The sequence below is a fragment of the Engystomops pustulosus genome, chromosome 8 (assembly GCF_040894005.1).
Source record: "Engystomops pustulosus chromosome 8, aEngPut4.maternal, whole genome shotgun sequence".
In the NCBI taxonomy this organism is placed as follows: Eukaryota; Metazoa; Chordata; class Amphibia; order Anura; family Leptodactylidae; genus Engystomops; species Engystomops pustulosus.
In genome coordinates, this window is record NC_092418.1 from 93619651 (window position 1) to 93637745 (window position 18095).

The 18095-nt window shown below is 41.3% G+C and overlaps 1 protein-coding gene across 1 annotated transcript in view; it reads left to right on the top strand.

Annotated features, from left to right (window-relative positions):
* STK39 (serine/threonine kinase 39) overlaps positions 1-18095 on the top strand; it is a 279238-nt gene that overhangs the window by 124512 nt on the left and 136631 nt on the right. The window contains exons 11-14 of the mRNA XM_072121817.1: positions 8899-9021; positions 9113-9148; positions 13260-13319; positions 15317-15384. Coding sequence (XP_071977918.1) covers positions 8899-9021; positions 9113-9148; positions 13260-13319; positions 15317-15384 — 287 coding nt within the window. The remainder of the gene's footprint in view (positions 1-8898; positions 9022-9112; positions 9149-13259; positions 13320-15316; positions 15385-18095) is intronic.

An 18095-nucleotide genomic window follows, 5' to 3' on the forward strand; every position in this document is an offset into this window, starting at 1 on the left:
GACATACTGTACCCAATACGGCCAGCTTCCACTACACGCAACTGCGACACGCATTCAAAGCCCAATTCGGCTCCTTCAGCCTGACAGTGAAATTCTCCAAACTAGAGACTCTGATGAGTACCCCGGACCTCCCTAAGCCACTCACTCAGTGCTATGCTCTACTACAAGAGCAAAAGTCCAGACCGTTTGATAGAGCCTGCGAACGCTGGAGACAGGATATCCCTGACCTGTCAGATGATGACTGGAGGGAGGTCGAACTGTCCTACTTCACATCTGTAGTGAGTGCGAGGGACTTCCTGATCCAATCTAAATTCCTCCATCGGGTATACTTCACCCCTGCTAGACTATTCCGCATGGGAGCAATGCCCAATGATCTTTGCTTTCGCTGTCAGGCTGAAGTCGGATCCTTCCTGCATTGTGTCTGGTCCTGCCCTAGGGTTCATGTCTTCTGGTCCGAAGTGCTGGAGTTCCTAAATGTACACTTTGATTTCCCACGATTACTGTCTCCCTCTGTGTGTCTCCTCGGTATCATAAATGAAGTCATCAATGGCCACTATGACAAAATCTTCTTTAGGTTTGTATTATACTACGCCCGAAAAGTGGTGGTGATGACCTGGAAGGACCAGGAGCCCCCTCCATTAAAAAGATGGATATTACTTATTAACAGCGTCATTCCCCACTACCGGTCCCTGTATGTCAACAGGAAGTGTCCCCAGAAGTTTGACCGCATCTGGTCCAGATGGTGCGAGACTCCCCATACAGCCTTATAATCACATGTGATATATACTCCTCTCCATGATGAAGGAGACTGAGCGTGCTGGTGTGTGTGTGTGTGTGTGTGTGACTCCCCATACTGCCTTATAATCACATGTGATATATACTCCTCTCCATGATGACGGAGACTGAGCGTGCTGGTGTGTGTGTGTGTGTGTGTGTGACTGATTGTCTATGTGTCAATAGTTATTTGTGTTATATCAAGATGTCTGGTTACAATATCTGCTGTCACTTATCGCGGTATATCCCTTAGTTAATATTGGAACGCAATAAGATCCTGTTCATTACCACGGATGCTATTCAATAATTCTGTATTGTGGGGAAGAAAGTATGTAACAGACAATCTTGTTCTTTGGTTTGTTTATTGCAATTGTTAAAAAAAAATTTTTCCAAAAAAATTTGCAAAAATAAATACTTTAAAAAAAAAAAAAACAGTATGTGCTTATGACATCACTCAAGGTGATTATCTGGATTGATATTGTCCTGCACTTAGCAGGCTACAGCTTGGGAATGTGCACCTCTGCTAGTGCCCCTCCTAACAAAATCTACCCACCCTCCTCTCCAGCTACAGATATGGATTTGTATGGCAACCAATCAAAACAAAGACATGGAAAGCAGCCAAACGACGGCAGATAGATAATGGGGCTACTTTACTAAGGGTCGCGGACGCACTTTCGTCGGACTGTTTGCCGGTTTCGGGATTTGCGCAGCTTTGACAGGTATTTAACAGGGGTTTGCGCTGGGATTGTGTCGCACTGGACCGGATTGTCACTTTCATGCGGCATGACAGAAATCGGGGGGCGATCCGACTGATTCGGACTGAGCGCAGGATTTAACTTTCAATTTGTGTTGTAAGACAACGCACTTACATGCAGCAGGAAGAAGAAGGTGAACTCCGGGGACCTGAGCGGGGAAGCGACACATGCAGGATATCGGGCGCACGATCTTAGTGAATCGCGGCACAGTGCATGATCGTCTGACAATGCACTTCGGGTAAACTCTGTCGGACAGGTAAGTAAATGTGCCCCAATGAGTGTAATTTAGAGAATTGATTATTCTAGCTTAGTGCTGAGTTAGGCAAAAGTTTTTATACTTTACAGTTGTTCTTTTATAGGTGAAAGACGTGAACTGAAAAGGTGAATCACATTGAATTCATTTCAGTACTTTATAATTGTTTATTTTACATTACCTGGCTCCCTGCCAGCAGCATGTAGTGAGTCCCAGGGGGAGGAGCGTCTGCAGCATGTGTGTAACTGTATCTTCTCTCCTCCACACTTCCTGTCATGTGCATTCAGCAGGCATTCAGCAGTGGATGGTGTGGAGGATGGATGAGGAGAGACAGGCACACACAGGCTCCTGCTGCCTTCCCCCAGGACTCACCACTCACTGCTGGCAGGGAGCCAGTTAATGTGAATAAAACTTATATAAACCACTGAAATGATTCAGAATACTGACGATGGCATTTTTTAGAATCAGCATAGCGTAGGTTATTGGAACCTGTCACCAGTTAAATTTGACATTCCTGACATTCCTGACTTTAATGATAAAGAGACACTATTCACACTATATAAGCAGTGTTCCTATTTTGAACGTGCTTAAAACTTTTGCACAGTACTATATATGTTGCAAACAGATGGCATATGTCTATACCACATGCAGCCTACTGGTATCACTTCACATAAAATCTGTAATGATGGATAATAACCTATGCAGTACCTTCTGGATCGGCATATGTGCCACGTCTGCATGGGTTCTGCACTAAAATCTGTTGGCAGTTTCTCTCCATGAGTGTACAGTACATGCCATTCACATACTACAGAAAATATCTGCATAGTCTAAAGACTCCGACCTTCACGGGTGTCCTCTTCCTCTATGTAACTATGGCCCAAAGGCTGGACCTGCATAAGAGCCAAAAATTTCAAAAATTGAGAAAAAAAAATGGAAAAAAAAACCCTCTTCCCCTTAAGCATCCAGTGGTTTAGCTCGTTCTTCCCAATGATTCATTTATGGACATTTCATGTCCCTGACAATTCACAGTGTGACACAGCAGATAGACCGCAGTGAGGGATTAAATATTGATGGGGACCTGAGTCCTGATTGTGAGAAAAAGTACCTTTTTTTCGTTTTTTAGAAAGTAAAAAAAAAATGCAAATGATAACAAAGATGTGAACAAGTGCGGACGAGGTGGAAGCTCTGTACCTGTAATGTCAAGAACATATTACACAGTGGACTAAGCTCCCAGGAAACTCATCATCATGAATTATTCAACACCAGATGGAACCTAAAATTCCTAAAGAGGCCGCAATAAAAAAAAAACAGGTTTCTTGTCTTTTATAATCCATCAAATCGCTTTGTAATTTATTATTAACCCTTCTGTTTCATGTTCTGAAAAAATGATAAGCTCATCACCACTAAGGTACCTAGGGGCCACAATACATCTCATTCTGGGGGCCCATTCTACACCTACCTGCAAATAAATAGGTGGGGAATTGAGTTTTTTCTGCAGTGATTTCTTTCACTCTCCATATCCCTGGTTCTTGCTGTGATATAGAAGGTAAGAATCTTAACTTTAAAATGACACCGAAAGCATGTTTCTAGGTACTGTAAAACCAAAGATTTGGCCTCTAAAAGTGACTCATCTTAGGCAAAAAAATGACTCGGCTCATTTGTAACTTTGTTTTTTTTATATATATAGGTACACGGGTAAGATTTCTCATAAAAGAGGGAATTCTATAAATGACATTTCATAACCTAACTTAAAGGAAATCTACTATAAAAGTCTATCATGATAAACCAGGGACACTAATTCATAGATCCAGGCACCTTGACTGTGGGAATTTTTCTAATATTTGTTATCCATGGCCTCCTTCCTTCTAAAATCAACTTTTGTAATTATGTTAATGACCTTAAGGGGCTACCCTGGCCACTCTGTGATCTGGCTTTACAAACTGTTACACTGTCTCACCCTCACCACTGAGATTACAGCAGGAAGTGCTCGGCGAAAACAAGGAAACAGGTGAGAGTGAGACAGTGTAACAGCCTGTAAAGCATAATTTTAAATTTAGATTTTAAAAGGAAGGAGGCCACTGATATATATGCAGTTTTAACAATATATCAACTCTGGACAGATGTACTTGTTTAGGGTTCTCAGTCTTCTAATTTATTGCTATGAAGAATACATGTAGTGACAACATTATAAATGCCAGAAGCAATTATTCATAGTACTTTTCACTTATTGTATTGCATTTGGAACCTGGGAGAATATCCTTAAAACATCACAGTACTGTGAATTTTTATCTTTAAGGTAATCAGTTTTCAGGGCACCAGGGGCGGAGCCATGACTACTGGTGCACCTATTCTCTATTTATACCACCCAGTCTCACCCAGTGCTGCCTTATTACACAATAGTTGGAATCTTTTGCAAAAAAAAAAGCGTAAACAGCAGAAAACAGGTGCACCAGATGAGACATGTCTCCACCCCTGTTGCACCAAGACACTCATTGCATAAAGATAAATTGTGAATTTTCTCTTAAATTACAGATAGTTAAGAAACAGGAAAGATATGAATGGAAAGATTATGAAGTGGCCTACACAAAGCTTGTTTTTATTGTGCGGCGATTTACCAGCTGGCAGGTCCCCTTTAAAGGGAACCTGTCAGCCGAAACTGATCTTATGAACCACTACCAGTATGTTGTCAAACTGGTTACATCTTCCACATCATGTTTCTTTCATGGCCAGGTGTGGTGGCATCATCCAGATAATCGACTGTGAAGTGAGATATAATTTGGTTGCATGAAGTCAAGGAGGCGGAAAGTTTAGCACTGAAGTTAAAGTTCTCCTTGCAGGAAAATGGCCACTTCAATGTGACTTACGGTTATGTATCTAAGAACATCGTAACAGGCCCACCAGAAGTCTGGTGCATGATGTCAATCACAGCAGAGGGGGGGTCCTGAGGCAGTGAGAGCTTGACTTCAGTGCTAAACGCTCCTCCTCTGTGACCTCATACAATCAATTTACATCTCGCTTCAAAGTTGGTTTTCTGGATGCTGCCTCCACACTGGGCCATGAAAGGAACATGATCTGGAAGGTGTTAAGCTGCTTTTTAACATACTGGTGGTGTTTTTTTAAGACAATTACTGCTGACAGGTTCCCTTTAAATGTGCTGCAAATGACTTACCATCCAGTACAGGGTTACAATATGGTATCACCAAGCAGTGTTATGGCTCTGCATTACTCACTGGTGGTGTGGCGTTGTTGTATACCCGTGTGCTTGGATAGTGCTCTTACCCACTGAGCCTCTAATGATTTAAGTGGCATCCTCTTCTTAATAACCTATGAAGAAGTCAGAAGGACTGGCAATGTACTGTGATACCATGAACAGTGAAGAGCACTTACTGGCACAGCACCTCTGCGCCTGTTCACACATGCACATCACATCACGACTCATTGGGATAATACGCTGCACTAGGTGAATAGTGAGCGGAGCGGCCAGGCCGTGTAATGCTCATTGTGTTCTATAAGCCACTTGTGACGCTCGCAGGATGCTGGAGAGGAGGCTGATGCTGTTTTGTTTTGCTTAAGTAGGATGAGCAGAATTCGGGAAATACCAGCTTGATGCCAGGTTCTGAGAGAGAGCAAGATGGCAGCAGAAGGGTACTTCATTCTTACTAATTAGGATGTAGAGGAGCCGAAAACGTAGTTAGTGGTTTTTTTTTTTTGGTTTTGTTTAAGTTGGTGGTGATGCTTTTTGTGCTGCATGCGTACACATATAGGTCGTCATATATCATTTTTGTAGTGATGTCATCCTGGAGCTTTGTGATGAATGCTAAGCAACCAATTTCTGGGATATTACAGGTTTATGGTGGTAAATATCGGAAAGCGTAATCATAAATTCCGCCTATAACGTATTGTTAGAATTCACAACGCATTTTAGATTTTCAGGCAATCATCTCCAAAGTCTATATTCAATACTGTTCCTCTGACACATAAGCCTAAATATGGTTGAGCTGCATAATCCTTTGTCAAGAGTGGCGCCACTTCTGGGAAAAAAAAAAACCGACAATCCCTAATCTTCTGGAGCCCCTTTAAAGGAATTCTACCATCAAAATCCTTCATGATAAACCAGGGACACTTACTCATAGATCCAGGTACCATGACTGTGGTAATCTTCTTATATTTGTTATCCATGGCCTCCTTTCTTCTAAACTCAAGTTTTATAAATATGTTAATGAGCTTTCAGGGCTACTGGGACGGTTCCCAGAGCCCTTCTTTGCTGCATATTCCCATATATTACACTGTGCAGGAGCACTTCCCCCTCCCAGTTTGTGCTGATACTTCCTCAGCTGCATTGAGACTACATCAGTGAGAGGGAGAATTGCTGAGAGAGCGAAGGGGGAGAGGGAGACAATCTAACAGCCTGCAGGGGCTCTGAGAACCGCCCCTGTAGCCCTTCAGGGTCATTAGCATAATTTTAAAAGTTAATTTTAGAAAGAAGGATATATAATAGGCAAAGAAATACCAATAATAGACCAATCAACAGCAGCTTGTTGAAAGACTCAAATTCAAAGAGCAGATACTTACTCCAATCCCATTCCTGCTCTCAGCATGGCTCCAGTATCTCCGTTTTTCAGGCCCAATCCTGGCAAGAAGTTTTAGAGGTCACGGGACCTCTTTCATCCAATGAGTGTCCTCCTTGTGCCACGGGATGACACTTCCATTTTCAAGGTGACTTCACTTCCCGTTGGCTTAATGGCCAAAGCGGATCCCGTGACCCACCAGAACTTGTGGACTGAAACCTGAAGTAGTGAAGCTGGTTAGGCTCCCACTAACAACGCTAGCTTTTACTTTACTCCCAACGTTAAACTTCTGAATAAAATTTGCATAGGTCGATAGCTTCACTGTCTACAAAAAAATGTGCATTATATGTTATCAGAGGAAAAATTGCATCTTTCCACTAGCGGATCTACTTGCAATTCTGTCTTGCTAATAAGATGGACAGAAGAGGTTTCACCGAACCTCTATGGAGTGGGGAGGAGGCAGTGAGTCCCAGCAGCTAGGTCTTCACCCACCAGCTGAAAGAACAAGTAACAGAGAGAGAGAGACTACAGAACAAAGGTTAGAAGTCACACAATGGGGCGGATTTACTTACCCGGTCCCGTCGAGATCCCGCAGTGCGTTGTCCAATGTGGATTGGGGTCCATGCGATTCACTAAGATCGTGCGTCCGAGTTCCTTCCTGTGTCGCTGCTGCGCTGAGGTCCGCCGGAGTTCACCTTCTTCTTCCCGGTGCATGTGAGTGCTTGATCTTGCGACACAAATCTTTTTTAAAATTTTGCGGTTTGTCCGAATCCGTCGGGCTGTCCATCGTCCACACCCCCAATTTCTGTTGCGTGCAAGCCGGCGCCGATGCACCAAAATCCGATTGCGTTTGCCAAAATCCCAGAGCAATTCGGTGCAAACCGGAAATAGTCTGGAAACCCGACAAAAGTGCGGTGTTCGGACCCTTAGTAAATGAGCCCCAATGGCCATAACCATGACCATGGAGTACTGATTTCTGCAAAAGGCGAGAAAATCTGATGAAACCTGAATTGGTGTTTGTGCTTTTCCTTACGCTTTTGGATGCAGGATCTACAAAATGAGCTCTTATATGAAATGTACATTATGAATATTTTATAGTCTCCTAAGGGATTGGTTGCTTTGGGAAGATGATCTTTATTTTATTCACATTGCTCCAGGTTGACTTAGTAAATTATATTTTTGTTTGTATTTTTGGATTGTGCCATGACATGAATTGAGACTATGGAAGAATATATGGATATAATCTGTGTTCTGCTGATTATAAATAGACCACTCTCCCATGTTAGCGTCAGGCCAGGAGTTAATTAGGAGTAATTGCAAAATATCTCCAGCATTGAATGAATATATAAGAAGGCTTAGAGTGGGAATGTTAGGAAATAATACTCACCTCTCCTCAATCCCCTGCCTCTCTGGTTCAGTCACTGTCCATGGCTGAGCCTACTCTTCACTTCTTTGTGTTCAACACGCTTTACAAAAAAAAAAAACAACTTTAAGATGGCCATAAAAAATTTTGGCCTGACCTTGGATTTTCCAGGAAGTAGAGCGGAGCAGGAAACTGTCCAGCATCTCTACCAGACCAAAGCAGAATGGGGAAGAGATGTCTACCATATTGTTATGTTAGACTGCCCATACTAAACCCTATTATATAATCTATGTTATCATCCCCATTTAATGGGGTACTTTGGGATATCTACTTTCCTTAGGATGAGTGATTAATATGGGTGTGGGTCCAGTGTCAGGCAGCCAATCAGATGTTTCATTTGGACAAGGTCTATTCTGTCTACCAAGTAGAGTCCTGTGCATAGTAAAGTGGCCGCACTTTGTATTGCTGTACTGTTTTCTTGCTGTAACCCTGAAAGTTCTTCAGCAGACAGAGGTAGACAAGAACCATGGAGGCATCCGTAGATTGCAAATAACTAAGGTTGTCTGTTGATCAACCCCTTTGTTTGAAAAGTTTTAAAAAGTATTTTTTTAACTTAAAGAGATATTCCCATGTACCTGTGTGAAGATAATTTCCCATAAATGTATCCAATAAGATAGCTGTCCTTGGATACGGCCATCCCGCACCCTGGCAAAGGTGGCCAGACGTACTCTATTGAGTCCTACCTGACCACATGAATTCAGTAACATTACTACAGGATGGCTGTGGAATGTGTAGTAACTCCAGGACATTTCATATGCAAAAAATATTTGTTTCTTTGTGCAATCCCTCCAGCAGCAGTGGTCGTATCCAAGGTCAACAATCTAAATTTTAAGGGACCATAAAACTACATTTATGGGAAATTATCTTAACACAGGAACATTTTTTTAGCAGATGGATTAAATTAAATGTGATTGCCCAGATGGGAATACCCCTTTAACCATTTCAATGAAATTTTAGTACATCAGTTTTCAGCTTTACTGTAGAAGAGGGTATTTTCTAAAATCATGGAATTGTTATACAGATAGGACTTCCGTAACATAATTTGAAGGTTTTCTGATGTCCAACCATCAATACACACGGAACTTACTACTAAGTGATGCTGATAAAGCTTGTGTGTCTTGTTAGGTTAGAAGGGTTCCTGGCTCAAGTGGTCACCTCCATAAAACAGAAGACGGAGACTGGGAATGGAGCGATGATGAACTGGATGAAAAAAGCCCTGAATATAAAGACTCCTTATCCAAAGATAAGGTATTCTGCCAGTTCCTTTCTTGTAGGATTCTCTGTACCATATACTGAGTATATTAAAATGTTGTATTCTTTTTTATTTTTTTTTGTGTAGCCAAGAAGAATTAATGATGACAATTACAATGTAGAGGTAAGATGATGCTATACTATGTAGTTTTTACTGCTTTTGTACTGTTTACCAGCTACTTCTGTCGTTATTCTCTCTTGCACATTTTACAGTTTATAGATACAAAAATTCGAATAAATTTTCAATAGAAAGAATTTTACTAAATTGTGCTATTCAGTGAGTGGTATTTTGACTAAATTACTAAATCAGTAGTCCAGTTTGTGTGTGGAGTAACATTATTTGTAGAAATACATATTCTAGCAGTTTTCTCCTGTTCAGGCTCCTTGTAATATTTCCATTCTCCCTGAGCAAGGGCTTAGATACCTAGCTGCTGTGTCTCCCCTCTCCATAGACTTCTATGCAAACTGACATTTCAGTTTGAAATGAGTATTTCACATTACAAATGGAAAAAGGATAGAAAAAAAAAAATTTAATATACACAAAACATTTGGAAATGACATAGGAAGGGTAAAAGGGGTGAACCAGGAAAAGCAGAACTATATTCAATGCCAGGCAAGTAGTGAGAACATTAAAGTACATTATTTAATCTCATGGAGTTATATTATTTAAAAGTACATTTTGCCTCAATTTATTAAGGCATTAAAATTTTATTCTATGGATCAAAATTTGATACGTTTGAGAAAATGAAAAATCGAGATTAGGATTTATTGAAGAGTAAAGTCTCTATGGCAGCAGACAACTATATGGTCACCAAACATTGACTCCAATCATATTGGAGAAGCTTCAGACATGTGGCATGCCTTACATTTGAGGAGGATCTAACATCTATTATGAAATGTTTGCATCAGTAAATCTGTGCATCCTACTTGATTTGAGAAAAATTCTGGGAAAGCGGAACAGTATACAGGGCCGGCGCCAGCACTGGGCATACCCAGGGCAAGTGTCAGGGCCCAGAGCTGCTGGGGGGCCCACATAGGGCTGTACATAATGAATCCATAGGGTGTGAGGGGGATTTATGTAAAATAATCATGAGTGTGCTGTTTGGTATGATAAACTAGGGGATATTTTAGGGAACGGGAGACTGTTTTAGTTTCTGAATTGTTTACGCCACCACGTGAGCTCACTGCAAATGGGAGTTAAGCTGCCTGATTGCCTGATCTGCCACCCATCAAGCAACATGTCCGGGCTAGGCAGAGCTGCTGAATGGAGGCAGCGGAACCTAAAGGTCGGTTCCTCATGTGTCTATTGAACAAGTATACCAACACTTTCTAGTGATCACAAAAACTGTGACAGTATCCTATAACTTTTTAATGGTCTGTAAATTTTCAACAGATTTTGGATAAATCATTAATACAAGTGAAGATAAGAAACTTTGCAATATATCTTATGAGAGTAATGTGCTTCTTTCCACACTTTTTTGGCTCTCAATATCCTCCCTTTTTCTTTCCTAATCAGCTTTTCTTTATGCAATATCTGCTGAATTCCATCTTGCTAGCAATGGGATGAAAGCAAACTGATCAAATTACATAAAGCTCTATGGAGAGGGGAGGGGGAGCACTGAGTCACAGCAGCTAAGTGTTTCCCCCTCCTGTGCACACAGTGGACTGCAAATTCACAGACAGAGACTGAAGAGAGCAGATTTATAGAAATTGTAGATGAAATATTACGTAAAAAGGATTTGTTTCTCATGTGCACACACTGTACTAATGGTTTCTTCAAAGTTTGGAGAAAGGATTGATGTACTTATGAAGATTTATTCTGCAGATACAACTATACTGTATCTTGGATTGATTTAGAGTAATTCTTCTTGTATGTAAAGATACATGTACATACAGATGTATCCAACCTTATCTGGGTCAGTTACTATTGATCATGATGTGACTGACTGCAGGTCATATCAGAACCTCTTGGTGTCCACACAAACACATATAGGACACATAGAGGCAGATTTACTTACCCGGTCCATTCGCACTCCAGCGGCGCGTTCTCTGCGGTGGATTCGGGTCCGGCCGGGATTCACTAAGGTAGTTCCTCCGCCGTCCTCCGCACTGAAGTTCACCGGCCTATTCCTGGTGAAGGTAAGCGCAAGTCCTGCGACACTTTTTTTTTTAAATGCGGCGGTTTTTCCGAATCCATCGGGTTTTCGTTCGGCCACGCCCCCCGATTTCCGTCGCGTGCATGCCAGCGCCGATGCGCCACAATCTGATCGCATGCGCCAAAATCCCGGGGAAATACAAGGAAAATCGCCGCAAATCGGAAATATCCGGTTAACACATCGGGAAAACGCGAATCGGGCCCTTAGTAAATGACCCCCATATAGTTACAAAAATGACACAATAAAAGTTTTAGTTACGGAGTGAAACAAAAAAAAAGAGATAAAAACTCCATGATTATATATAAGAAAAGATCTGTAACACCAGATAAATTGCTGAGATACAGGAACCTGCAGGGGCGGAAATTATAGAAGCAATTACAACTGTAAAAGCCGACTTTGTGTTAAATAGATGTGAAATGGACATGGAAATTGAGTAATCAGAACCAGAAATGGCTCTTTCTCTTTTTCTGCATATTAAGAGCTGTCATTGATTAAAAAGTCATTTACCTGGACGTTTCTGATTTACTAAAACCTAAGAAAATATAATCATCTATGAGATCCGTCTGGATTGATGGAGTGGGGTATATTTACTAGATATTACCTCCAGATTCATCTTATTAATTCTCAACATACTATGGTGTCATATTTAAAGGGAGCCTGTCATCAGAAATTGGCCTAAAGAAGTATTACCAGTATGTTATCAACCAGCTGAGCAGCTTCTCAGTGATGGTTCTCCCATGGCCCAGCTTGGCGGCATCATCCAGAAAATCAACTTTGAAGTCGGGTGTTAACTGGTTGTATAAAGTCAGGGAGGCAGACAGTTTGACACTGAAGTCAAGCTCTCCCCACCTCTGAACACCTGCATTTGACATCATGCACAAGACTTTAGGAGATCTGATCAATGATGTCCCTTTATGCAGGACCATCAAATACAGTGCTTCTCCTTTCAATTGTATGGGAGTGTTACAATGTACAAAGCTCTGGTATCTCCGGCACTTCCATTCACTGTCTATGCAGTGAAAACAGCCATGCATTTTACTCCCTTAAGATTTATTAGAGGATACTTACTTGGAGATTAAGCTTTAAAACTATTTTTGACACTATCCCTAAAGGAAATCAACCACTTAAAAAAAAGGCTGCAGATACTCACCACTTCTCTTCAACTTGATCCTGGCGCTGTCCATTGCAAGTCTTGATACGGCAAGATCACCTAGAAAGCAAACTTATAATTAGCAGCATGGAGCGTGGGGATGAGATGTCCGGTGCTCCACGCTGCTAATTATGCACACCCATACCACCTCCCTCTCCCTTGTTGGGAGCATGTGAGAGTGAGGTGATGTCACACAAGATGACATCACCTTCCTCTCCCAGCATGAGAGGGAAGTGCGGGGCATGCATAATTAGCAGCCTGGAGAACCGGACACCTTGTCCCCGAGCTCCGTGCTGCTAATTATAACTTCCTTTTCTAGGTGATCTAGCGAGTATTTCCAGCATTTTTTTTGTTTTTTAATGGTTGCTTTCCTTTAAGGCTCCTCCACTTACCATCTGTTCTGTCATTGGTTCCCACATGGACCACAACAGACTGACTCTGGCTGACTGACAGTCAACATTGTAAGAGAAAAACAAGTAGGCTCTACATTTTCTCTTACAACATTGCATGTGATAAAATAGACTGTACCAAACTATAAAGTAAGAACACCACAAAGTTAAACAGACTGGAAGCCGTGGCCTAGTCCCACGAAATTGGTAAGATGCGATATCTTCTATCATGCAAATATTCTGAGATAGTCCCCTCTTATTCTAGTCTGGTGTGACTCTGGCTGACTCTTCTGTACTCGTCTGTTCCTAGAACCTGCATTCCAATAATACAATATGTTTCCTTTTTTAATAATTTAGCAGTGGTGTCAGAGATCCTCATATTGTCAGGATGCAGAGAACAGGTCCTTGCCAGTTATGAATCATTTTTACATTGCAGCTTCAATAGAAAAATGGAGATTCTTTTTTTGCTTCCTGTCAAACAGAATAACAGTGATATATTTATTATACAGACCTAAATATTCCTTTGTTCTTCTCTTCTAGACGTCTTCAGACAGCAATACACAGACAAGATTGCAAAATCTGAATCTACAGGATACTCAGGTAATCAAAAAACTGGAAGCACAACACGTTTTCTGTGTACTTTGATGACATAATAAAAAGAAAAATGTTTTACTTTGAAATGATATGGAAGTTAGTTGTATAAAGTCACATAGGTGGAGAACTAAGCGCTGAAGTCAAGCTCTCCCCACCTAAGAACACCTCCTCTACTGTGATTGACATCCAGGGACAACACCAGTCAGCTCGGCTGAAGGATACAAGGACGTCAGTCACAGCAGCGGGTGTGTTGAGGTTTTCTGAGATGGGGAGAGCTTGACTTTAGCAATGAGTTCTCTGCTTCCATGACTTTCTACAACTGTCACTTGAAAGTTGATTTTCTGAATGATGCCAGCATGCTGCACCATAAAAGAGACACAACCTGGAACCTTCATAATGAACTGATAAGTGGTTTATTATGTAAATTTTTGCCGACATGATCCCATTAAGTATGTAAAATTAGGGCCTAACAGATAAAGTAGACAAACTCACATATAGCAGTCTTTGTTGCTTTAAACTGCCACAGGCCTCTATCGCCCGACTACTGGGTTCACCTGCCACATTATTTACACTTAATTTTCTATGGTGAAGGCATATAAATAAAATATAACTGTTATTAATATTATATTAAAAGAGAATAAAATATGTACTTATCAACCACCAAATAAATCTCACTGATCACTATGTGTCAGTGTTGTAAGTATAGGGTACAAGGGACCTACAGAGATAAACACACAATATAGGAATAATTACAACATATGGTGACTCTGCTATCTAAACCAGTGCATATTAGAAAAGGCATAGATCTCACCCATCTTGTCGTCACAGTGGGGGAGGTACGGGTGATCCGTCACGGGCACTTCTAGGTCAGGATGAAGATGATTGCACTGCCCCTATTGTGCCCTATATCTTATAGCAGTGGAGTGCACCACTGTGTCATCCACCACCACACACCACTGCTGTCAGACCTACAGCCATTCATCAACATTGTTTCCATTCCCCTGATGAAAGTTCCACAAGGAGTGGCACTAGAAACGCGTCGGGAAGACTGAATACTGTATGTATAGGGCAAAATAGGGCTACCTTCAAACCTACAGGGAAAGCTTGGGACCGTCCTTGTTAGGGCGGGAGCAACATTGGGACTAAAGGGAGATCTTAAGATATAGGGCACAATAGGGGCAGTGCAATCATCTTCATCCTGACCTAGAAGTGCCCGTGACGGATCACCCGTACCTCCCCCACTGTGACGACAAGATGGGTGAGATCTATGCCTTTTCTAATATGCACTGGTTTAGATAGCAGAGTCACCATATGTTGTAATTATTCCTATATTGTGTGTTTATCTCTGTAGGTCCCTTGTACCCTATACTTACAACACTGACACATAGTGATCAGTGAGATTTATTTGGTGGTTGATAAGTACATATTTTATTCTCTTTTAATACAATATTAATAAAAGTTATATTTTATTTATATGCCTTCACCATAGAAAATTAAGTGTAACAGATAAAGTACAGTACTCAGAATTTTATGGTACACATTAAAAAGTTAAAACTTACCTAAACTTTTGGATAACACTTCAGCGTCGTGTATGTGTACATGAGGAATAATACTACTTCTGGTTATTATATGACTATATACAGCACATTCAGCTTTTTAAGCAGCATTCTGCATTCTCTATCTCTAATTCTCAGAGACTGAATGTTATGATTCACATAACCTGCACATAAGAATAAGGATTGTGCTTCATACACTACATCACATACACTAACACACTGGCAGCAGAATGTGGGATATTGTAGAGAAACACTGGACAGTATTGTTGTGTATAAAGAACTTGAGGTGACATAGAAAACTTACTGTTATCTGCAGCCAATTCTGTTTGTGTGTCTCTGTTTCTTTCCTAGTCAAGGCCACTTAGATTAAACATTGTTTTTGAGAAATAATTTGGTAGGATTTTACCCCTGCACATTTCTTACATAATCTACATTTGTGTATTTTAGGCACAATCCAATGATAGCCATTCAGAAAATAGACCTCCATCTGCTATAAACCTTGTTCTAAGATTAAGGTGAGTGAATCGGTTATCTCCAGATTTTAAAAGCTTTGCATAGAGTGTTCCAAAGAATGTGTAGATTTCTAATTCTCTCTCCTTTACTATTGCAAATTGGTTCATGTGTTTAGCGGCCTATTTCACATTGAATTGAATATAAGGCGAATAAGAATAAAATGCCTTTTAATAGGTACAACAAGGAAGCAAAATATATCCTACCCACAGGATAGGGGATAACAAGCTGATTGGTGAGGGTTCGCGTGACGGGATCCCCACCAATAACTAGAACTTACCCCCCAACAAATGGGAGAAAACGGGTCCTGTTCTTGGTAATCAGTGGAGTAAATCCAATACTATGTGAGTGTTGGAAATTGCAGAGCACAGCGCTCAGCTATCTCCTACATTCCTAATCAATGTGTGCCGAAAATAGCCGTTGTGCTCGTCAATCTCCAACACTTCCATAATACTGAATGGAGAAGCGGGACACATACTTAATCTGCTGACCCACTCATTATCTGGCCGAAACCCCAAATCTCCAGATTCTCGTGATCGCTGGGGGTCAGTAACAGTAAACAACCCCTTTAAGGTCGACCAAAATGATTTTGGCAAGACTATGTGGGAGCACCCAGACTCCTTCAACAGATGACTTTAAGGAAGTGAAGGATTGGGCATGCTAAACGTCAACACATATAGATGTTGGTGAGGTTCGGTTCACTTTGATGTTACCCATGTCCATTGCTGCCCCTTATAAGATGTATTAACTATTAACTTGAAGTTTGCATAATCAGCAGAGTTTCTCATGTCTCTATTCCTAAAGTATAATGAGATCTGATATTCATGTACAAATGCATTATGGGTCGTCAGATGAGGCATGTTCTCACCTTTAGGAACCCGCGCGGGGATAGTCTCATTAAGATTGACGCTGTGTTGCTCAGTGAAGAAGTGTCATAAGAAAGCTGATCTTTTATTAGTAGAAACACAACGCTTTTTTGGCTCTGGACAGAAGCCTTCGTCAGGTGAAGTAACATAGTGGGGCACATTTACTTACCCGTTCCAGTTACGATCCAGCGGTGCGTTGTCCGATGCTGATTCGGGTCTGCCGGGATTCACTAAGGTCCATGCGCCCGATATCCAGCAGGTGTTACTGCTGCGCGAGGTCCGCCAGAGTTCACTTTCTTCTTCCCGGTGCATGTAAGTGCTGATCTTGCGACACAAATCCTTTTTTTAAATTCCACAGTTTGACCCATGGCCCGCCCCCCGATTTCTTTTGCGTGCATGCCGGCGCCGATGCGCCAAAATCCGATCGAGTGCGCCAAAATCCCGGGGCAATTTGGCTTAAAACGGAAATATTCTGGAAACCCGACAAAAGTGCAGCGTTCGGACCCTTAGTAAATGAGCCCCACCGTAGATTACTTCACCTGCAGAAGGCTCCTGTCTGGAGCCGAAACATACTGTATGTTACTTCACTCGACGAAGGCTCTTGTCCAAAGCCGAAACGCGTTGTGTTTTTACTAATAAAAGATCAACTTTCTTATGACTTCTTCACTGAGTGACGCAGCGCCAATCTTAACGAGACTATCTCCCAGTGGATTCCTATCACTTGCAAGTCCGCCATTCTGGGTGAATGGGCTCATGTCTCGTGGCCAGCAGCATCTCCTTCCACCAAAAAGACACCTTCACGACGTGATATGCTCTTAGCCCAAATACACAAGGTGAGAGTTATTCATTGACGCTTGTTTTCTTCTCTTCCTCTGGACCGTCCACCAATCGTACTCAACCCCAGTTTCTACGCGTTCTCACCTTTGGGAACTGCATTGCATTATGAAGCTTTAGAGCAAAGTTACTCCAAAAATCTTCCTGTTTTCCGAAACTTGTGGAGAGTCTTACGTTATCACATTGTGGATTGTGGTGTCAAACATTTGTTATTGATGGACGCTGTCCGGGACTTTTTGAGGACAAATCTGTTTACAACCATTATAGTCTCAGACTTGTTTAATTTGCTGTGCTTCTCATTTATAGTAGTGTCAGTCTAGTCCGCAGCATCATGGCTTTGATGGATATGCAACTTTCCTTTTTAAGACAAGTTTGCTTAGAACTCAGAACAAATTATGACGAGGCTGAAGAGTCTTAGAGTTTGATCCGATGACTTTTTTGCTGTCGGCGTGGTTGTCCTCTATAGATGGTGGCGATCTTGATCTCTTACGTAATTGTTCTTTTTACTTGGTAAGATATTTGTACATCTAGAATATTTAGAATATATTTAATTCAAAACTAACATTTGAAAAAAATATTAGTTTATGAACCAAAATATGTGGAGAGTAAAAATTTATAGTCTCTATTTTTAGAGGTTTTATATTTTCTTAAAAGGACATCTAGCACCAGGATGAAAGATTGCAAACCAAGCACACTGACATACTGGTGTGTGCCCCCTCTGACAGGATCTGCTCTTCTTTTAGCTTCTTATTCCCTGGGTTTAACAAAAAGTATTTTTTTAAATTATGCAAATGAACCTTAGGGACTCCAGGTTCCATAGATGTTACTAGAGCCTGGAGCCCCTTGGGCTCATTAGCATAATTTTTGCCTTTAAAAAAAAAAAAAAAAAAAAACAAGACCATAGGAAGCTTAAGGGAGAGTGGATCATGCCAGTATGGATCATTAGACTCCGCTCACTAAGAACAGCTGGCTCTTCTTGCTCCTGAACCGCTTCCTATTAAATATATAATAGGAAG